General features: G+C 40.0%; 1 protein-coding gene across 2 annotated transcripts in view; it reads right to left on the bottom strand.

Moving 5' to 3' along the window:
• The window catches only part of lyn (LYN proto-oncogene, Src family tyrosine kinase), a 125,617-nt gene that overhangs the window by 61,118 nt on the left and 40,757 nt on the right, over window positions 1–23,742 (bottom strand). For both annotated transcript variants that reach the window (XM_043688377.1, XM_043688378.1), the window contains exons 6-9: window positions 14,553–14,651; window positions 14,370–14,473; window positions 10,180–10,329; window positions 3,257–3,409 (exon numbers count right to left, since the gene is read on the bottom strand). In XM_043688377.1, coding sequence (XP_043544312.1) covers window positions 3,257–3,409; window positions 10,180–10,329; window positions 14,370–14,473; window positions 14,553–14,651 — 506 coding nt within the window. The remainder of the gene's footprint in view (window positions 1–3,256; window positions 3,410–10,179; window positions 10,330–14,369; window positions 14,474–14,552; window positions 14,652–23,742) is intronic.

Genomic DNA, 23,742 nt, shown 5'->3' with positions numbered 1-23,742 from the left:
TGGATGGGTATATGAATAGGAAGGGTTTGGAGGGATATGGGCCTGGTGCTGGCAGGTGGGACGAGATTGGGTTGGGATATCTGGCCAGCATGGACAGGTTGGAACGAATGGTCTGTTTCCATGCTGTACATCTCAATCCTGAGCATTTCTATCAAATCTTCTCAAACCTCTAAGGAGAGCAGCGCTGTTTCCTGTAATTTATTCAACCAACACAATCCCATCATCCTGAAATCATTCACATGATTATTTTCTGCATTGCGAAATCTTCACATTTTTCTTAAAGTGTGATACTCAGAATTGGGTACAGTATATCAGTTAAGACCAAACCAGAATTTCATTAACTTCATCATAATCTAATTGCTTTTGTCATCTGTGTCACTGTTTACAAAACCCAGGGACCTATACATTTTCTCACCACTTTGACAATCTGTTCTGCCATTTTCTACAATTTGTGTGTATATAACATTAGGTCTCTCTATTTCTTGCGCCTTTCATATTACATTGCTTCTCCTTTTTGTTCCTACAGGAATTTACAATTTCATACTTCTCTGCAAAAAAAAACCTCATGAATTCTGTGATGAGGTAACACAAAACATTGAATATATACATTGCAGATTAAAACCACAAATGCTAAAGATTGGTTCAGCACAAGCTTGATTTATCTTCAACCTCATTGCAAAACTACCAATATGGCTCCAACCATAGTATTTAAAGGTTGTTTTTAAAGAATCGATTAACAAAGATATCCTCCTTTGACAAGCTATGTACATTCTATTCCATAAAGGCCTACATCTGCCTTATTTATCTGACAATCTGAATTTATAAATCTGACAAATTTCTCAATGACACAAGAAGGTAGACCACAAACTAACACAACTATCAATTCTTACTAACACTCCACAGATGAGAGTTCCAACAGTACAGAAACCAAGTTGTGAGAAGTTTATTCGTCTTTGAGGAAATAATTTCTTTTTTTAATTGATAGAAAAATCAAACTTCCTTTAAATATGGTAATCGTTCCAATAGATATAGTTAACAGGCAAAATCTGCCCTCCCACCCCATTCTCTATGTCCTCTGTAATAACTCCACGGAGGCAGGTATCCCGTTACCACATCACCCTTTATTCACATGTGCACAGTTCATGGGCTCTGATCAGCCAGCTCAGATCCTGTCCCTGGATGAAGGACCACTGTGAATCCCCTGTCAGCCAGGCCTCCCTTATTGGCCCAGGTTAACAACCCCAATCAAGGATTTCATAGTAAATAAGATTCACCTGGCTCTCATTCCAATTACCGAATCCACAAACTGTGATTTTTATCAAAATCTTTCAAAAATAAAACAAATAAGTCAAAGTTTTCATGATATCAAAGCCGATTATATATCACAATTTGTTGCAAATGGTCTGTAGGGCACTTTCTGCCAAGAATAAAGCAAATACATTTACGTAGAAAGCATTTTGTAAATGATATCTCCAGACTTAAATCATCAGGTTTGCCCATTTTTCCTTATACTGTGCAAGTCAGAGTAAGAAACTTTACTGCAAATGAATAATTGACAGAAGTAGAGAGAGAGGAAATGTGCACTGCTGACGTATGCGCTGTGCCAGTTGTAAGAACAATCATAAAGGAAGAGTATAGACGTCAACTGAGCTGTGCAAATTAGAGGAAACATCTTGCACTTCAGGCCACCCTAAATAGCTGATGTGTGAAGAACCAACATACTTCCTGGAATTGATATCTGTTTCTTCACCATCTAAACAAAGGTGAAACATTTAATAGCGTGAAAAGTAATGAAGTCTATACTTTGAATGATTTCATGTCAATAATGAAATGCACAAGGACAAGCAATACAACCAAATTTAAATGTGGTTTGTATTTCTAGATGCGGATTATGTGAAGTTAATGGTACATAAAACTTATAACACAATGATCAGACATCACCTGGCCTTTTCCATCCATTCCACTTGACAGCATGTCTATAATCTTTAGCATTTATCTTAATCTTATTTACCTTATGATTAATCTTACCTCAAGGTTTAAATCAGAATTGAATGGTTATTTCACCATTGTATTTGCTTTTTTTAATATGAAAGCTAAGTTATCATTTTTCACCTCGGAATTTTACACACTGTCAAATGACAGCATTTAACAGTCATGTAACCGCTACTAAGGGCATTGCCTGCTATTTATTTTAGAAATCAACTAGTCCACAGTTCTGTTGCAGAGTCATCTAGACTCAAAACGTTAGCTTGCTCTCTCCATGTGTGCTCTCTGAACCACTGATTTCCAGTACTGGCTTTTTTCAGTACAGATTCCAGCACCTGCAGTAATTTGCTCCTAGTGCACAGCTCACTTGTATTCTGAACAACCTTTTGAGGCTGAGCACTACAAACAGACAAAGGGCGTATCATGAAACTAGGCAGCTCAAATCTCTTCACTTTCAATAACCACTTGTAATGTTTGCAAACTCAAACAATTTTTATTTATAAAAAGCCATTGACCCTGATAATGTCCACTGTGTCTCTCTCAAATAGAATGTTTTCTATTCATGAAGTCAGTAGGTACAACAAATGTGTCAGAACTATATCAATGTTTTCAATGCAGTATTTTCAATATTTCTGCACATTATGAGTTTTATATCACCAGTGCCATCACCAAGAGTTGTCTCTAAAAAATACTATACTCCATATCTTATTAGATTTAAAATACAGCAGGCTTTACACAAAGCATTTGATTTAATCATGTAATATGCTGAAATACCTTCAATAATACAAAAACTAGAAGCACTGATTTTACAGTCCTGCTACAGTAAAATATATTGCAAGTCACAACCAGGTCCAAAGACACTAAAATTATGGATACCTTCATCAAAAAATAAAGCTACTCTAGCTGGTTGTTCGCCTTCTTTTATATTTCTTCGTTCAACTCTCCAAACATGTCAGTTGACGACAAAGCCAAATACATAGTGGAAACAAGATATAATGTGGAAACCAATATTAGAAAATTAGTAATATTCAATCCAAATTAGTGTAGAACCTGAAGTAATTCCCACAGAAGTAAAGCTGGTGTTCATCAACTTGAAAAATGTCTCTAAAGATTGTGCCCTGATAACATGAATATTCCATAAGAAATCATGGAAACAGACTGGAATCAACAAATTCAAGCCTCTCCTCGGTGCATAATAATTAATAGGATTTTAATTTTCAAATAGCACATTGAGATGATTACATTTACCAAGTAACTGCCAGTCACATACCCATCCACACTTCTCCAAACTGTCCAGCACCAAGTTTCTTGACTAGTTTCACAGACTCTCGTGGAATTTCCCATGCATCTTTATCCCATGGTTTTTGTGGTTGGGGGCTAAGACAGGGCGATCCAAGCTTTCGACACAGACCATCAGACTGTTCTGTGGATTAAAACAATTAGGGTTTGAAGTGAAATATTGTGCACAATATTTTCTTGAAAATAAAAATGTTCTAGTAGGCCTGTTCATTAATGTTATTGTAGTCCAACATATTAAGTAATTGTTTTCTTTTTCTATAATGTATATCTCTAATCTTTTCCAGCTACTCAAACCTCTGAAATTTCGATGTTCCTCTAATTCTGGCCTCTTCTGCATCATGAAATGTAACTGCCCTATCATTCTTGGCCATGCTTTAAGCTGTTTCGGTCCCAAGCTCAATAAGTCCCTCTTTACACCATTACGCTTGTTTGTCTCACGTTGTCAGTGGGACAGTTATTAATGTTTTACTTCAGCATCATTGGTTCCAGTCACCAATGTAGTGAATTTTTTGGTACATTCAACTACATCATTCTAGTCACACTTCATGTTTGAGATATGACCATAGTGGACCATGTTTTTCTTGGGAAAGGATTGAGAATAACAGCTGATTTTTTTTTATATGCAAGTGAAATGTGATACTATACAAATATCAGTTTTCTCCTATATTGTTGATTTTAGTTTGAATGGATGCTTTGAATGGAGATCAAGCAAAATATTCAGCAAATTAAAATACAAGGAATATACCTATTATTTAATGACTTACTAAAGTTCTCATAAATTAACAATGGACTGGTGATTTTTGGCAGTTTATAACATTTGTATTCACGTGCTGAATGGCTAGATTTACAAACCACACTTACTCCCCCTCAACACTGACAGAGGGAATAAAGCTTTAAAGCTTTGAGTGAGGCACCAAACATGTGGGTTGCTTTGCACTGGAAGGTGGAGAAAGTGAGGTCTGCAGATGCTGGAGATCAAAGTTGAAACTTTATTGCTGGAACAGCACAGCAGGTCAGGCAGCATCCAGGGAACAGGAGATTCGACGTTTCGGGCAAAGGCCCTTCTTCAGGCCCTTCCTGAAGAAGGGCCTGTGCCCGAAACGTCGAATCTCCTGTTCCCTGGATGCTGCTTGCACTGGAAGGTATCAAGGTTCTTGAGTCTTGTTGGACTCATTCAGGTGAGTTCACAACCTTGACTGCTGTCTTGTAAATGGTAGGAAAGATTTGAGAATTAACTGGTATACCCCCTAGTATCTGACCTGCTGCAAAATCCTGACTTAGCAATGTTTAGACATCTGAGTTTCCCTCTTCTACCATGAAAAACATTTTGAACTCTTCTATAATTTGCTGGGTCCACATAATTATTCTCCAAACAAGCTATGTTCACTTTGAATTTTCTCTTCCTTTGACATATTTAAAGCAGTTCTCACATTTCTTGCTAGTTTACCACCATATTTTGTTTCGTCCATTTTATAAAAAGGTAACCTTTTGTTGGCATTTAAAAATTTCTCAATCATCTTGTTTACCACTAAGCTGCATTTCTTTCGAATTGATGCTACCCTTAACTTCCTTGGTTAACCATGGCAGGCTTATACGCTTTCTTGCATTCTCCTTCCTCATTGGGACATATCTTTGCTATGTACTACCTTCTTAATGTTGCCACTTTTCATCAAAAACCTTCTGCTACACTCCTTTTCCTGCCCCCTCCAGCCAACTCTGGCCTCATTACTTTGAAGTTACCCTTATTTAAGTTTTGCCACAGTTGGTTCTGACCCAGGCTTCTCATTTCAAACTGAATGCTAAATTCTCTCATATTATGGTCACTGTTTCTGTGGTGGGGGTATGTTTATTCAGATTAGAGATTACCAGATCCAAGACAGCCTGATCACATTTACATACTTTTTTTCTAAAAAACTGTTCTAGGTATACTGAAATTCTTCCAGATTTTATGATAGAACATTGAACCTAGAACCTAACATATAACCTAGAGGTGGCTCAGTGGTTAGCATTGCTGCCTCACAGCACCAGGGTCCCAGGTTCAATTCCAGCCTTGGGCGACTGTCTGTGTGGAGTTTGCACATTCTCCCTTTGTCTGCGTGGGCTTCCTCTGGGTGCTCTTGTTTCCTCGCACGGTCCAAAGATGTGCAGGTTAGGTGAATTGGCCATTCTAAATTGCCCATAGTGTTAGGTGCATTAGTCAGAGGGAAATGGATCTGGGTGGGTTACTCTTCGGAGAGTCGATGTGGACTTGTTGCGCTGAAGAGCCTGTTTCCACACTGTAGGGAATCTAATCTTAATCTAACAGCACAGTACAGGCCCTCCGGCCCACGATGTTGTGCCAATCTGAAACTCATTTAACCTACACTACTCCATTATCATCCATATGATTATCCAATGACCATTTAAATGTCCTTAATGTTGACCAGTCTACGACTGTTACAGGCAGGGCATTCCACGCCCTTACTACTCTGAGTAAAGAAACTACCTCTCACATCTGTCCTATATCTATCACCCCTCAGTTTAAAGCTCTGTGCCCTCATGCTAGCCATCATCATCCAAGGAAAAAGGCTCTCACTGTCCACCCTATCTAATCCTATGATCATCTTGTATATCTCTATTAAGTCACTTCTTATCCTTCTTCTTTCTAGTGAAAACAGCCTCAAATCCCTCAGCCTTTCCTAATAAGACTTTCCTTCCATACCAGGCAATATCCTGGTAAATATCCTCTGCACTCTTTCCAATGCTTCCACATCCTTCCTATAATGCGGCGACCAGAACTGTAAGCAATACTCCAAGTGCAGATGCACCAGAGTTTTGTACAGCTGCAACATGACCTCATGGCTCCGAAACTCAATCCCTCTACCAACAAAAACTAATACACCATATGCCTTCTCAACAACTTTATCAACATGGGCGGCAACTTTCAGGGATCTATGCACATGGACAAAGAGAACTCTCTGCTCATCCACACTACCAAGAATCTTACCAAGTTAAAAATCACACAACACCAGGTTATAGTCCAACAGGTTTAATTGGAAGCACATTAGCTTTCCTGTTGGACTATAACCTGGTGTTGTGTGATTTTTAACTTTGTACACCCCAGTCCAACACCGGCATCTCCAAATCATGACTAGAATCTTACCATTTGCCTTGTACTCTGTACTCCTGTTACTCCTTCCAAAGTGAATCACACCACACTTTTCTGCATTAAACTCCATTTGCCACCTCTCAGCCCAGCTCTGCAGCTTATCTATGTCCCTCTGTAAATTGCAACATCCTTCAGCACTGTCCACAACTACACCCAATTTAGTGTTATCTGCAAATTTACTAAACCATCCTTCTAAATCCTCATACAAGTCATTTATAAAAATGGCAAACAGCAGTGGCCCCAAAACAGATTGTGGCACGGTGGCACAGTGGTTAGCACTGCTGCCTCGCAGCGCCAGAGACCCGGGTTCAATTCCCGACTCAGGCGACTGACTGTGTGGAGTTTGGACATTCTCCCCGTGTCTGCGTGGGTTTCCTCCGGGTGCTCCGGTTTCCTCCCACAGTCCAAAGATGTGCAGGTTAGGTGAATTGGCCATACTAAAATTGCCCGTAGTGTTAGGTAAGGGGTAAATGTAGGGGTATGGGTGGGTTTCGCTTCGGCGGGTCGGTGTGGACTTGTTGGGCCGAAGGGCCTGTTTCCACACTGTAATCTAATCTAATCTAATCAGATCCTGTAGTATACCACTAGTAACACCAGGATGACCATTTCCCATCAACCACCAACCTCTGTCTTCTTTCGGCTAGCCAATTTCTGATCCAAACTGCTAAATCACCCTCAGTCCTATGCCTCCATATTTTCTGCAATAGTGTACCGTGGGGAACCTTATCAAGTGTTTTACTGAAATCCATACATACATCAACCATTTTACCTCATCGACCTGTTTGGTCACCTTCTCAAAGAACTCAATAAGGTTTCTGAGACATGACCTACCCTTCACAAAACCATGTTGACTACCTTAATCAAATTATTCCTTTCTAGATGATTATAAATCCTCTCTCTTATATTCCTTTCCAACACTTTATCCACAACCGAAGTAAGGCTCATTGGTCTATAATTACCAGGGTTGTGTCTACTCCCCTTCTTGAACAAGGGAAAACATTTGCTATCCTCCAGTTTTCTGAAACTATTCCTGTAGACAACAGACTGCAGACACTGATGACAGTGACTTTGTCAAGGGGAAGCAGTTGATTTTTTTTCTTAGTGGAGATAGTTGCACCATCTACAAGATGCACTCTATAATTTGCCAAGGCCCCTCTGAAAACACCTTCCAAACCCGCAATATGTACCACCTAAAAGATCAAGGGTAGCAAATGTATGGGAATATCAGCACCTATAGGCTCCACCCAAGCCACTCACCATCCTGATCTGGAGTGTCACTGTTCCTTCAGTGCTGCTGTCTCCAAATCCTTGAACTCTCTCCTTAATGGCATTATGGGGTCTACCTACACCAAAGTGGTTCAAGGAAATAGGTCACTGCCACCTCCTCAAAGTCACGATTGGCATCACATCCACAAACATTCAGTCGCTTCACCATCGACACTGAGTAGCAGCAATGTGTACTATCTACAAGATGTACTACAGAAATTCACGAAAACTCCTTCGGCAACATCTCTCAACCCACAACCACTTGTATCTAGGGGAGTAGATACATGTAAACACCACCAATTCCAACTTTCCCTCCAAGCCATCCTTTTTTGGAAACATATTGCTTTAGTGTCACGGAGTAAAAATCCTGGATTTTCTTACCCAACAACTTTGTACACTACCTATAGCACATGGACCATAAAGTGGTTCAAAAATGCACCACCTTCTCAAGGATAAGTAGCAATGGGCAATACAAGTTGAATGAGCCAGCCACGGCAGTGCCCCAAGAGTGAATTAAAAAAAGGGCAATAAAAGCCGTCATTTGCACAAACAAATTAGATAGATAATTTTGGATCTGTTTGAAGACTAGTCACTAGCTGACCACAAGAACCTCTTCATAAATTATTTTTATAATGGACCTAAATATAGGACGACAGTCATAATCTTTAAATTTGCTCACATTACTAAAATCTCTGCAAGTGTGAGGAAAGTAGATGATTCTCTACTGTTTTGGTCAAATCTTGATGTTTTGGGAGATTTTGCACATATCTGGCAAATAATGTTAATATTGACATTTAAGTGGAATATTGTATTGTTTGGAATGCGATAGTGGCAATGCTCAACATATAAGGTCTCCAGTCAAATAATTAAAGATGAAGAAAGGATATTGTCCAAGCACTCCAGTGCAGTAGTGTCAAATTAGCTTTTTTTACTTGCTAATCTGAGGCAGTCAGATTACAATATTCATCATTTTTTACAAAATGGACACAATAAAAAAACAAATGTCTAATCTTTTGAAAAGAACTTTGAATTTTAAACCATTGGTAAATGAGATCAATACACTCACTTCCAGAGTCATCATTCTATGATGAACAGTTTTGAAAAGGGTTTTGCAAATCAATTGTTAAACAAAATGAGCCTGGTATACACATTCTCAAGGCATGATGAAAATTGGAGAATTCAGCAACTGAACTATATGAACTGAAATATAACACATCCTAACTGACATTTGACTCATGTTTAACAGTATTGTGATAAATTCCTCTTTGCTCAATTAAGAATGAACAGCAAATTGAGATCTAGTGGATAACATCAATATTTATATTTATTACTGCAACTTTAACTCCAACTCTAATATTGTTGGCTCAAAAGAAATTACGATTCACCAGATATTAGTAGCCTGTTCACCACATAAAGCAATTATATTTGACAAGACTGTAATTCACCCTTGATCTCTAAAGTTTGATGAGCAATAACTGAAAAGCAGAGTGTTATTGTATATTTGTTGGATAAGGCATTATTTTGTTTTTGTACTATAGCTTGGTCATAACATCTCACCCGGAATATTGTGTCCACCTTTGATTTCCACACATAGTGGATGATTTTGAGGCTACGGAAACATTCCATGAATTTCACTTCTGGTTAGGAGCATTTTTGTAGTCAGACAATCAAAAGTTATGATATTCAAGTAGCACAGACACAGAGATGATCTGATCAAGTTTAATTTGATAAAGGAATCACTCAAGTTCACAGTTTGTTCCAAAAAAACAAGGTTAGGGAGGACAAGAGTCTTGACTAAGTTATATAACTAGATTGTATGTAAGGTGATGGTTCTTCTCTTATAGAGCAGTGGATCTTTCAAATATGCTACCATCTCATACAATGCATTCATGACTTGCTGAATTAATTCAAGTGACATTTACATAGTTTCTGGCTTGGAAAGCGGGGGAGTGGAGATAAGAGGTGGAGGTAGATATTTATTTCACAGAAAGAAAAGTACTGCAAGGAATTCAGAGACAGAATGGTTTTGTGGGCTAATTTTGATTTCTTGAGGGTGAAAAGGAATGGGGCCGGGTGCTGGAGTTTGAAAGTAATTTTCCTTGATACCTTCCTTCAAATTAAACCAAGATTTTAACTGATTGTTCACCATTTCTAAGGAGTCTGAGTTTTTAGAAGGATGCAAAAAGGTATATGAGATCACAACTCGACAGTGGACAGTTTGGATAAACCAAAGGTTCTTTATCAGTTGTCACTGCTCATTTCAGAATAAAAGCTGTGTTACCCATAGACTTCAAATCAAGATTAAGATTGACTAATTAAAACTGAACTTATTTTTAAGCTAAAATCATGATATTGATAAGCTAATGAATGAATTTCGTTTTTTGTCAAGCGACAGTAAAATTTCTAATTACTATATTTCACTGTGATGCTTATGCTTCAAGCTACATTTAAGATATATTGCAAAAATTGCCAGTACTTACTTTGGTAATGTTTAATTAGCTGATTTAGGTCAAGAAATGTAATTCTAGGAGAGATGTAAAATCCACCACTGTCCAGGCACCGAATCTTGTAGTGTTTTACTACATCACCCATTTGAAGATCATAATCTCTCATTGAAAGTGAGTAACTACCTGAAAATGGAACATGGTTCAAAAGTGAGCAATGTAAGTAAAAACATGACTTTTATCAAAATAAAAATGTGTTGAATTAATTTTTACATTTAGTATCTAACTATGAAAGTATAGGTAGATAAACTCTAATTTGACCCAATTACTGAGAAGTACAAAGAACAAAGATTGGATCATGCAACCAGTCAAACCTGTTCCAACAATTCAGTGAGATTATGACTAATTTGTATTTCAACTCCACATTTTTACTACACAACGTGCGAAGAAGTGTCTTCTAACCTTTCTCTGAAAAGTCTACTTCTGACTTTATGTTCCCTTGTCTGGCACTTTCTCACTAGCAATGAGAAAAGCTTCTAACACTTTCTTTCAAAGTCTTGAAAAATTCTATCAAATCTTTCTGAACTTTGTACTATTTCAGAGCATACAAAACAAATATATGTAGTTTGAAAAGACAGGGTTTGATTAAGAGTAGTCAGCATGGCTTTGTGCATGGGAGGTCATGCCTCACAAATTTGTTAGAGGTCTTTGATGAAGTGACCAGGAAAGATAATGAGGGCAGGGTGGTAGACATAATTTATATGGATTTCAATAAGGCCTTTGATAAGATTCCACATGGTAGGCTGCTCTGGAAGATTAGTTTGCATGCAATCCAGGGGGAGTTGGCAAATTGGAAACACAATTGACTTGATGGTAAGAAGCAGAAGGTAATAGTGGATGGATGCTTGTCAGATTGGAGGCCTGTGACTATTGGAGTGCCTCAGGGTCAGTGTTGGGCCCATTGCTGTTTGTTACCTATATCAATGATTTGGATGAGAATATACAAGGCATAATTAGTAAGTTTGTAAATGACACTAAATAGACAGTATCGTGGACAGTCAGGAAGTTTATCAGAAGTTGCAGTAGGACCTTGATCAGCTGTGAAAGTGGGCTGAGAAATGGCAAATGGAGTTTAATATAGATAAATGGGAGGTCTTGCATTTTGGAAAGTCACATCAAGGTAGGAGTTTCATGGTGAATGGTAGCACCTTAGGAACTGAGGGATCTTGGAGTTCATTTTATTTAGAGTTCCTACTGTGTGAAAACAGGCCCTTCACTCCAACTGATCCACACAAACCCTCTGAAGAGTATCCAACCTAGATTCATTCTCCTCCTCTATTACTCTACATGTCCCATTACTAATGCACCTAACTTACACATCCCTAAACACTATGAGCAATATAGCTTGGCGAATTCACCTAACCTGCATATCTTTTGGATTGTGGGAAGAAACTGGAGCACCCAGAGGAAACCCATACAGACACGGGGATAATGTGCAGACTCCACACAGACAGTGACCTGAGCCTGGAACCAAACTCAGGTCCCCAGCGCTATGAGGCAGCAGTGCTAACCAGAGCCACCATGCCGCCCTTCAGGTGCAGAGTTCTTTGAAAGTGGAGTCACAGGTAGATAGGGCAGTGAAGGCTGCTTAGGCACACTGGCCTTCATCACTCAGGGCATTGAGTACAGAAATTGGGAAGCTATGCTGCAGTTGTACAGGAGGTTGATGAGGCTGCACTTGGAGTATTGTGCTCAGTTTCGATCAAATTTTTATACGAAGGATATTATTAAACTGGAGGGAGTGCAGAAGTAATTGCCAGGAATCAATGGTCTGAGTTATAGGGAGAGATTGGGCAAACTAGGACTTGTTGCTTTAGAGATTAGGAGACTGAGAAGGGATCTTATAAAAGTATATATCATCATGTGAGGCATGGATAGGGTGAATGCACTCAGTCTTTCTCCCAGAGTTGGGGAATCATAAAGGACATCAGTTTAAAGTTTGAGCAAAAAGATGAAAAGGGAACCTGAGGGGCAACTTTGTTTTACACAGAGAGTGGTATGCACACGGAATGAGCTGCCAGCAGAAGTGGTTGAGGTGGGTACTTTAAAAACATTTAAAAGGCATTTGGACAAATACATCGAAAGGAAAGGGTTAGAAGGATATGGGCCAAGTGCAGGGAAATGGGGTTAGAGTGGATGGAGATTTTGACTCTGGGCGGCACAGTGGCATTGCTGCCTCACAGCGCCAGAAACCCGGGTTCAATTCCCGCCTCAGGCGACTGACTGTGTGGAGTTTGCACGTTCTCCCCGTGTCTGCGTGGGTTTCCTCCGGGTGCTCCGGTTTCCTCCCACAGTTCAAAGATGTGCAGGTCAGGTGAATTGGCCATGCTAAATTGCCCGTAGTGTTAGGTAAGGGGTAAATGTAGGGGTATGGGTGGGTTGCGCTTCGGCGGGTCGGTGTGGACTTGTTGGGCCGAAGGGCCTGTTTCCACACTGTAATGTAATCTAATCTAATGTAATCTAATCTAATTATAGAGGGAAAAATTTCCTTAGTCTTTTTCATAATACTTTACATTGAATTATTGTGTCTCCACTGCTTCAGTTTTTCAATTGGGAAAACAAAACAATGATGTATTATTTACTGATTTAAAATGTAGGATCTCAGACTTAGTGGCATCCACTGTGACAAATTCATTTGCCACAATTGTTCCCAATCATTGGTGGAATTTAATACCATCCACCAGTCCAGGTTTGGTTTTGAGGGCATTTAATCAGGCATAAAAATGGCAGATAAGGAATTTCCACTTTCACCATGGCTCTAATTGAGTCTATGTAGGAGGCCCATGGAAGTGTTCAATTGAGGCCCTTAAGTGCACAATTAAGATCCACTTAAAGTCTCATACCACTACTAATGGTATTTACCTGGCAACAGGCAATGTGGAATGTGGGAACCCGGAAAATGAATATGTTTGGGATTGTTTGCAGGCTCTCGTGATGGAGTATTTCCTATTCAATAGGCATTCACTGCTCGATTGAAAGACCCAGCATCAGGAAAATTGTGAGCCACCCCCATCCCATGTGACCCCCACTTGCCATCATTAATCTATGCTTGTACTGTAGGAAATCCTTGGCCTTGAGTAAGTGTACTATCAGCATGTGCTACTGCCACCCTGGTAGCATTGTTGAGCAATGAAAATCTGCCAGCCTTTAATTTTGTGGAAATTCTACCCCTGGATCCTGGGGAGGGTTCACATTGCCTCAACAGATCTTCTCAAAAGGAGAGAACTTTGGGTTCTCACCAACTCTCCAGTAGACTGGCAAGACCTCAGACTCCCTCCATTAAATACCACCTATTTTACATGTAGAAACACAATACTTAGCCCTTGTGGGGAGCACTCAATTTCAAAATGGTATGGTGGAGAACAAACAGAAGTTGGAACAAAGGTATGTAGTGTTGGGAACAAACAGATACAGATGACCTGCTTAATGCTAAAGCTAGAATTTTTAAAATGATGGTATTACATGACCAAAAGGTGAGATAATTCATTTCCTTAGCATTCCAGAACCATCCCCCTCAAAGATATTTGCTCAAAAGAATCCTTGCTTTAGAGAAAGCTTTAGTTATTTTGACGTACGTTTTAATTCTTGCCTTTCTTCTACACAAGATCATATTGAATTGCTCAGCACAACATTCACAATATCCTCTGGAGCTAAAGTTTTCTTTTACACCTGAAAAAAAATTGGAGGTAAACATAACTCCATAAAATAAATCAGGAGTCCAAGAGTCATAGAGCATAGAAATAGGCCAATTGGCCCACCATGTCTATGCTGACAAACAAGCACCAGGCTACACTCATCCCATTTACCTACACTTGATCCATAGCCTGCTATACCCTGGCATTTTAGGTATTCGTCCAGATGCTTTTTAATTGCTGTGAGAGTAGGCAGTATGTTCCGTATATCTACCACCCTTGCAGTGAAAAGAATCCTTCTATTATGTCCTCCAAACTATTTGCTGTTCATTTTAAACTTGTGTCCTCTGCCCTTAGACACATCAGACATGGGGAAGAGATTCTCATGAACTACTCTGTCTCTACGTCTCATAATTTTGTGCATCTAAAAAGTGTTTATGTATAACATCTAAGTAACCAGTCATAACTCTACAACCCTGCAGTCAGATCTGTCATAAGATGTAAAAATTAAGGAAAAGATTTATAAGGTCCTACCTTTTGATGTTTCACTCTCCCTAATGAGGAAAGCACCAGATTTATTTCCAGCTGATAATAAGAGTCTCTCTGAATCTTTGCGGCTGATATCTTTAAAGAACCACCTGAAAAACATCAAAGGTTAATTTGAGTCTGATAAGTAAAATCCAAAGTGCACCTAAGTATAAAAAAAAAGCAACGTACTCCTCAGTTTCCAGTGTGTTGATGTTTGCCACATAATTGCTGGGAATGTATCCCTCTTTTCTAGTTACAAGAGATTTGGCTTTCCACCATTCACCATGCCTGGAAGAAAAAACATTACATATGAATGGTAGAGTTCTAAGATTAAACAATTGAAAGTCCAAACAATAACTATTCAAACAACTGACAATTCATTTAATATTACCATCAAAACTGCTAAAAATTCTCGGCCCTTGAATTTGCATCCTGCTGTCACCCCTCCAAAAGAAAAACCACATGCTTTGACCAAACAGTAATTGTTGCTTGTTGAGACTCTTTTTTTCCAGAAAATGCATGCTGTTGTTCCAAGTCAGAACTGAAATTGCTAGCTGAATTTATTTGCACCCAATACAAAGAGTTTAGCTGAGTAAAGTTATGAGGATACAATTTCAGTTGGTCCCTAATTAGACTACCATATCCATGCCCAGCAAAAAAAAAATCACTAGATAATATATACTAGGGAAATTAATTTGTCTAAAGGCTGATAAGTCTCCTAGACCTGATGGGTTATGTCCTTGTCTTTAAAAAACTGCAGTGTTATGGACTAAGCCAGACCACTCAAAACATTCTTAAGCAGGCAGCTCAGATCACAACTTTGCAATTTGTTTCAGTAAGTGGAGAGTGAAGATTACCCAGATTAAGTTAGCTAGGTTGATTACTAGATTTTAAAACAGATGAAAATTTATTCACAACATTACACAATGAAACACAAAGAACAGGATAAAGAACCCCTACAGAACTCAACCTATCCAAGTAGACTTAATTATGCTGTTCCAAATATACACAACAGTCCCAATAAGCAAACTCCCTTGAAAATCCAGAATAAATGGAACACATACTTACAGGTTGAAGTTGAAGGGCAGCAAAAGAGAGAGAGAGAGAGCGAGAGCGAGAGCAAGAGAGCGAGCGAGAGCGAGAGAGATTCCACACAGCTCACTGTGAAACTCCAAACTGAACTCAAACTGCTCAGCTCAGCTAGTTTGAGAGCTGACCACTCCCCTCTCTTTATACAGGTCACTTCCAAAGCATGGCCACTCTGGCCTGAAGTCTCATCTGTTTACATATAAACAAAAGGCCTACCAAAATCCTTTTAATCTCTGTAGCAAACCAGACTAAACGGAACCTGGCCTGGTTTATTGTCCCTCTGAAAAATATCAAGGACAGAGTGTCCTTGAGCCAAGGAACAGCTCTTAGGAAAAAAAAAGGGACAAGCTTTGTGACATTTCCCCCCTTAAAAGAAAAGAACCATCAATACAAAAAGATTGCTTCATTGTTAACCCTTCAAAACCCAGTTATTAGTCTAAACACACATATACACGAAAATAACTATAAACATGCAAATATGCATAACCACATGCAAAATCAGGCCATGATACACCCACGACTGAACGTCCCCATATCTCATTTGAGTCTCAATAATGCATTGGCAATCACATTTTCATGACCTGCCACATGCACAATTGTCAAATTGAATGGCTGCAACAACAAGTTCCATCTAAACAGTCTGGCATTTTTGTCCTTAAATGTTTCCACAAATGTTAATGGGTTGTGATTAGTGTATATGATTGTCTCAGATGCATTGCTGGTAATATAAACATTGAAATGTTGTAAGGCCATCACCAAGCTTAAAGTCTCTTACTCCACCATTGAATATTTCTGTTGATGAACGTTCAACTTCCTGGAAAAATACCCAATGGGTCTTTCTATCCCTTCGTCATTCTCCTGCAGGAGCACCACACTGACACTCACATCACTGGCATCGATAGCCACCTTGAAAGGCTTCATGTAATCCAGTATGGCTAATACTGGGGCAGTAGCTAACATAGTGTTTAGGCTATCAAATGCCTTTGACAGTCCGCTGTCCACTGAAACTTCTTGCCCTTTTTTAACAATTCGGTGAGTGGAACAGCCACACTGCTAAAGTTCGGTACAAATGTTCAGTAAAATCCACTCAACCCCAGGAACCGTAGTACTGCTTTTTTTGTTGAGGGTGTGGGAAATGCTTCAATTACTTTCGATTTTGCATCCAGTGGGGCCATTTGTCCATGTCTCATAAGATGGTCCAGGAAGGTGACTTGGGCTTTGGCAAATTCATTTTTAGCTAGGTTTACCACCAAGTCTGCCTTCCGATGTCCATCGAACAAGTCCAATAAATGCTGTAAATGTTCCTTCCATGAGTGACTAAACATCACCACGTCATCAATATGTATCACACAGTTGGGTAATCCGCTAATGACCTTATTAGTTAGTCTCTGAAATGTGTCTGGAGGGTTTTTCATAGCAAATGACATGACTTTGAATTGATATAGGAGGAGAAAGTGAGGACTGCAGATGCTGGAGAAGGGCTCCAGCCCAAAACGTCGATTCTCCTGCTCCTTGGATGCTGCCTGACCTGCTGCACTTTTCCAGCAACACATTTTCAACTTTGAATTGATATAGTCCATTTGGCAATATGAAAGCCGAAATTGCCTTTGCTCTCTCTGACAGGAGGTACTTGCCAGTAGCTTCTGAGCAAGTCCAACTTAGAAATGTAAGTTGCTTGTCCCACTTTTTTGACACAGTCCTCAAACCATGGAATTAATATCATCAGTCTTTGTAACAGCATTGACTTTGCGATAGTCCACACATGACCGTTGGGCACCATCTGGCTTTGGCACCATGACTATAGGTGAGCTCCAGTCAATGTAACTCACTGCGATTATGCCATCTTGGAGCATGTACTCTACCTCCGTCTGAACTTGTGCCAACTTTAGGGGGTTATGCCTAGAAGGATGATGCTTAATTGGAACAGCATCTCCTATATCTACACCATGGACAATTAGGTTAATACTTCCCTGTTTATTTACACATATTTCCCCATGTGAATATAATAAGTCTTTCAGGTCATTTCAATTTTCTTGTGGAAGGTAACTCAATAACTTATGACAATTTTTGACAACTTCCTCATTGTCCAACTGGATTTGAGGAATGTCCAATTCAGAATCCTCTGAACTTGGTTTAACACTTTCTCCCCTTGCTTTCCTTCCCTATCAAAATACCTTTTGAGCAAATTCACATGAGATTTTTTCCTGTCTGGAGTCCTTATCAAGTAGCTCACCTCACTCAATTTCTTCTCAATTTGATAAACCTTGCTTTTAATGGGTCACCTCTCACTGGAAGTAACACCAATACCTTATCCCCAACTGCAAAATTGCGAACATGTGATTTCTCATCTATTTCTCGTTTCATTGTATGCTGTGATACTTCTAAATGCTGTCTCACCAACTCTCCAGCTCTATTTAATTGTTCCCTAAAATTTGACACATAGTCCAAATTGGTGGTCTCTGAATTCCAACTTATTAATTTGGAATTTATGGGCAGCACGGTGGCACAGTGGTTAGCACTGCTGCCTCACAGCGCCAGAGACCCGGGTTCAATTCCCGCCTCAGGCGACTAACTGTGTGGAGTTTGCACGTTCTCCCCGTGTCTGCGTGGGTTTCCTCCGGGTGCTCCGGTTTCCTCCCACCATCCAAAGATGTGCAGGGTCAGGTGAATTGGCCATACTAAATTGCCTGTAGTGTTAGGTAAGGGGTAAATGTAGGGGTATGGGTGGGTTTCGCTTCGGCGGGTTGGTGTGGACTTGTTGGGCCGAAGGGCCTGTTTCCACACTTTAACTAATCTAAATCTAAATTTCTCCTTAATCAATTTTAACAGTCCTCTTACTTCATGCCCAAAAATTAATTCAAATGGACTGAATTTAGTAGATTCATTTGGTGCATCTCTGATCGCAAAATGTACAAATGGAACTCCCTTATCCCAATCATCTGGATAATCTTGATGATAAGCCCTCAACATGGTCTTCAGTGTTTGATGCCATCTCTCTAGCACTCCCTGCGATTCCAGATGGTACACAATAGACTTGAATTGCTTTATTCCCAAGTTATCCATAACCTCCTTGAATAGTTTGGATGTGGAGTTTGATCCTTGATCTGACTGGATCTCTATTGGTAGTCCGTATCTAGTAAAAAAAATTAAGTAGTTCTTCTACAACCCTTTTAGCTCTGATGTTGTGTGATGGGATTGCCTCTGGAAATCTAGTCGATACATCCATTATTGTTAATAAATACTTATTCACACTTTTTGTCTGAGGTAGGGGACATACGCAATCAATCAAGACTCTTGTGGAAGGTTCCTCAAATGTTGGAATAGATATTAAAAGGTATAGGTTTTATTACTGCCTATGGTTTTTCGATTAACTGACATGTATGGCATGTCTGGCAAAATTCAACCCTCCCTTTGTTTAGTCCAGGCCAGTAAAAATGTCTTTGTATTTTGGCCTGTGTTTTCCTTACCTCTAAAAGACCTCTAAATGGTAGCTCATATGCCACTCGCAGCACCTCCTTTCTATACCCTACTAACAAAACAATTTGATCTGCTTGAATGTGTGATGATCTCCATTTCCTCATTAAGACATCATTTGTTAAGAAATAACTCTCAGGAATGCATTCACTTTCTTTCTCTGTAAATGCCTTTTGATATAACTGTTTTAACTCCTCATCTTTCTGCTGTAATTCAATCAGCTTAGCAGAGCCAAATATACTGGTATGTTTACCTATTTGCTCCCTCTCTGTTCCACTTATCTGATCAAAGACAGTTTTGGATAACTACATCAGCTTCCTTATCTGTGCCTTTTGATCTCACCTCCTTCAGCTTATGCCTCTGTGATCTTGTGGTCACACAATCAGGGAAAATTCCTGGATAAACATTTTCCAGGTCTTCAGTTGTTTGTGGCTCTACTGGCTTTTCAACATCTACTGGTGAATCAGCTACAACATTTGCAAGGATAAATTGTATTCCTGGAGCTGAGAGTTTGTCCAGTACTCCTGCCACAAACTCTCCACTCTTCTCTGGACTCTAGCCTCACATTACATAATTGAGCACTTTTTGTCTCACCATGAATTCCTGTTACCAGTACGTTTAATGGCAATATTCTCTCAGGAATGCATATCTCCTCATCCCTCAGCATTACAGACTGAGAGGATCCTGTGTGCCTTCATATTGCAACCTCCTTACCTATTGCTTTTGGTGTATGTGAATAAACTTTACCCTTGTATGTATATTTTAAAGCAGGTCTCGCACTTCCTCCTTAATCAAGCTCTGATCATACTGTACATTCTGAGGCAGTTGTCTAACTTCTCTTGTGCTTTTTGTTATTAGTCCAACAAAACTTCCAGGCTTGTCTGGTTTGCCTACATCTAGCTTTCTTCTAGCCCACCAACACTGTGATTTTGTGTGGCCTACTTTATTATAATGAAAACACCGGAGCCTTTTAACTTCTTTGTCCCCCTCAAGGGTTTCTTTTCCACCCTGTGGTAAGTTCTCCTTATGATCTTCACTGAGATATACCTTGCCCTTTCCATGTGAGGAATTCTCTTTTACCTAATTTCTATCCCTCATGGACTGAAGTTGATTCTGGAAGCCAAACTGTATTTTATGGACCAATTCATAATCATCAGCCACTTCAGCTGCTAATCTTGCTGTTTTAACTCTCTGCTCTTCCACATGAGTTTGCACTACTTCCTCACTGAGCCTACTCTCAGTTTTTATCTCCAGCCTTTAAAACTGACTTTCCTTTTCAAGTGTCAGTGTTAGAAGTTCAAGCACACTTTCTTTCTCTGCTCTCATTTTCCCTCTCTTCTGCTCTTCTCTCTTTTTCTCTGTTCTGCTGCTCTCTCTCTTTTTCTCTCTTCTGCTTTGAGTCATGGCTCAAATTGTTTAATTTCTGCTGCCCTTTCCTTATCTCTTGCCTCGAACTCAAGCTGCTTCATTTACAATGGAATTCTTGCCATCTCTATAGATTTTGATAGTTCCTCCAGCAAGGTTAAATGCTGAACTCCTGCTGTAATTCTCTCTCCTTTTCTCACAGAAGCAGGCAGTTCCAATTCCAGCTTCTCTGCTAATTCTTGCAACTTGCTCTTGTTCATTTTTTGCAAAAACTTACAAGGTCACTGCATCCACATCCAGAAAACCTTCGGTGACTGAAAGAGACATGACTATCCCACGTTTTGTTCCAATCAAACCAATACATGAAATAAGGGCACTAGCACCTACCACTCACTGTTTAATATCCCGCAAAGAGCCCCCAGTCTGTTATGGACTAAGCCAGACCACTCAAAACATTCTTAAGCAGGCAGCTCAGACCACAACTTTGCAACTTGCTTCGGTAAGTGGATAATGAAAATTTCACGGATTAAGTTAGCTAGGTTGACTTCTAGATTTTAAAACAGACGAAAATTTATTCATACCATTACACAATGAAACACAAAGAACAGAATAAAGAACCCCTACAGAACTCAACCTATCCAACTAGACTTAATTATGCTGTTCCGAATATACACAACAGTCCTAATAAGCAAACTCCCTTTAAAATCCAGTATAAATGGAACACATGCTTGTAGGTTGAAGTTGAAGGGCAGAAAAAGAGAGAGAGTTTCCACAGATCTCCCTGTTGAATTCCTCACCACGCCAGACTGAAGTAAAACTGCTCAGCTCAGCTAGCTGGAGAGCTAACCACTCCCCTCTCTTTATACAAGTCACTTCCAAAGCATGACCACTTTGGCCTGAAGTCTCATCTGCTTACACAAACAAAATCCTTTTCATCTCTGTACCAAACCAGACTGATCAGAGTCTGGCCCAGTTTATTGCTCCCTGAAAAAAAAACAAGGACAGAGTCTCCTTGAGTCAAGGAACAGCTTTTAGAACAAAAGGGACGAGCTTTGGGACAGTAGCTTCAGAGATAATTGATGGACGAGTAATAGTTTTCCAAGAATACTTAGATTCATAAAAACCAATTGGAAAAGTGATTGGAAAACCACCATTGCAACACCCTTATTCAAAAAGGGAGGGAGACAAGAAAAAGTTAACTGTAGGCCAATTAGCTTAGCACAGGTCACTGGAAAAATGTTCCAGTCTATCATAAAGGATGTAATTGCAGAAAATTTAGAAATATATAGTAAATATATATGTGTTCACTGGGGAAGACACAAGCAATCTCCCAGAGGTAATAGTGGCTGAAAGACCTGAACTGAAGGGAATATATATTTACCAGAAAATGGTGTTGGAGAGACTGTTAGGTCTGAAGGCTGATAAGTCCCTGGGACCTGATGGTCTGCATCCCAGGGTACTGAAGGAGGTTGCTCTAGAAATCGTGGATGAATTGGTGATCATTTTCCAATGTTCTATAGATTCAGGATCAGTTCCTGAGGAGTGGAGGGTGGCTAATGTTGTCCCACTTTTTAAGAAAGGAGGGAGAGAGAAAGCAGGGAACTATAGACCAATTAGTCTTACCTCAGTGGTGGGAAAGATGCTGGAATCTATTATAAAGGATGACATTACGACACATCTGGATAGTAGTAACAGGATAGGTCAGAGTCAGCATGGATTTATGAAGGGGAAATCATGCTTGACTAATCTTCTGGAATTTTTTGAGGATGTAATTCTGAAGATGGACAAGGGAGATCCAGTGGATGTAGTGTAACTGGACTTTCAGAAAGCCTTTGATAAAGTCCCACATAGGACGTTAGTGAGCAAAATTAGGCCGCATGATATTGGGGGCAAAATACTGACTTGGATTGAAAATTGATTGGCTGACAGGAAACAAAGTAGTGATAAACGGCTCCCTTTCAGAATGGCAGTGGGGCACCGCAGGGATCCGTGCTGGGACCGCAGCTTTTTACAAGATACATTAATGATATAGATGATGGTATAAAAAGTAATATTAGCAAAATTGCTGATGATACAAAGCTGGGTGGCAGGGTGAAATGTAAGGAGGATGTTAGGAGATTACAGGGTGACCTGGACAGGCTAGGTGAGTGGACAGATGCATGGCAGATGCAGTTTAATGTGGATAAATGTGTGGTTGTTCACTTTGGTGGCAAGAACAGGAAGGCAGACTACTACCTAAATGGAATCAAGTAAGGTAAAGGGGCAGTACAACGAGATCTAGGTGTTCTTGTACATCAGGCAATGAAAGCAAGCCTGCAGGTACAGCAGGCAGTGAAGAAAGCTAATAGCCTGCTGGCCTTCATAACACGAGGAATTGAGTATAGAAGCAAAGAGGTTCTTCTGCAGCTGTATAGGGCCCTGGTGAGACCGCACCTGGAATATTGTGTGCAGTTCTGGTCTCCAAATTTGAGGAAAGACATTCTGGCTATTGAGGGAGTGCAGTGTAGGTTCATGAGGTCAATTCCTGGAATGGCGGGATTACCTTACACTGAAAGACTGGAGTGACTGGGCTTGTATACCCTTGAGTTTAGAAGACTGAGAGGAGATCTGACTGAGACGTATAAGATTATTAAAGGATTGGTCATTCTGGAGGCAGGAAACATGTTTCCGCTGATGGAGGAGTCCTGAACCAGAGGACACAACTTAAAAATACGGGGTAGACCATTTAGAACAGAGTTGAGGAGAAATTTCTTCACCCAGAGAGTGGTGGGTGTGTGGAATGCTCTGCCCCAGAAGCCTATGGAGGCCAAGTCTCTGGATACTTTCAAGAAAGAGTTGGATGGAGGTCTTAAGGATAGCGGAATCAAGGGTTATGGGAATAAGGCAGAAACAGGTTACTGATTGAGGATAATCAGCCATGATCATAATGAATGGTGGTGCTGGCTCGAAGGGTAGAATGGCCGACTCCTGCACCTGTTGTCTATTATCTATTGTCTAATCAAGCGGTGACACTCTTGTTTCATGAAAGAGAAATCATATCTGACAAATGTATTATAGTTCTTTGAGAAGGTAACATGTAGAATAAACAAGAAAATAGTGGATGAAATCAGAAATCAGAAATAAGGTGGGTGAACTTAAGGCGTGGATCGGTACCTGGGACTACGATGTTGTGGCCATCACGGAAACGTGGATAGAAGAGGGACAGGAATGGTTGTTGGAGGTTCCTGGTTGCAGATGTTTCTGTAAGATTAGGGAGGGTGGTAAAAAAGGAGGGAGGGTGGCATTGCTAATTAGAAATGGTATAACGGCTGCAGAAAGGCAGTTCGAGGGAGACCTGCCTTTGGAGGTAGTATGGGCTGAAGTCAGAAATAGGAAAGGTGCAGTTACCTTGTTGGGTGTTTACTATAGGCCCCCCAATAGCAGCAGAGATGTGGAGAAACAGATTGGGAAA

This window comes from Chiloscyllium plagiosum, chromosome 4 (assembly GCF_004010195.1).
Source record: "Chiloscyllium plagiosum isolate BGI_BamShark_2017 chromosome 4, ASM401019v2, whole genome shotgun sequence".
Lineage (NCBI taxonomy): Eukaryota > Metazoa > Chordata > Chondrichthyes > Orectolobiformes > Hemiscylliidae > Chiloscyllium > Chiloscyllium plagiosum.
Note: the sequence above shows the minus strand (reverse complement) of the source record. Positions and strands in the feature narration are given on the sequence as shown.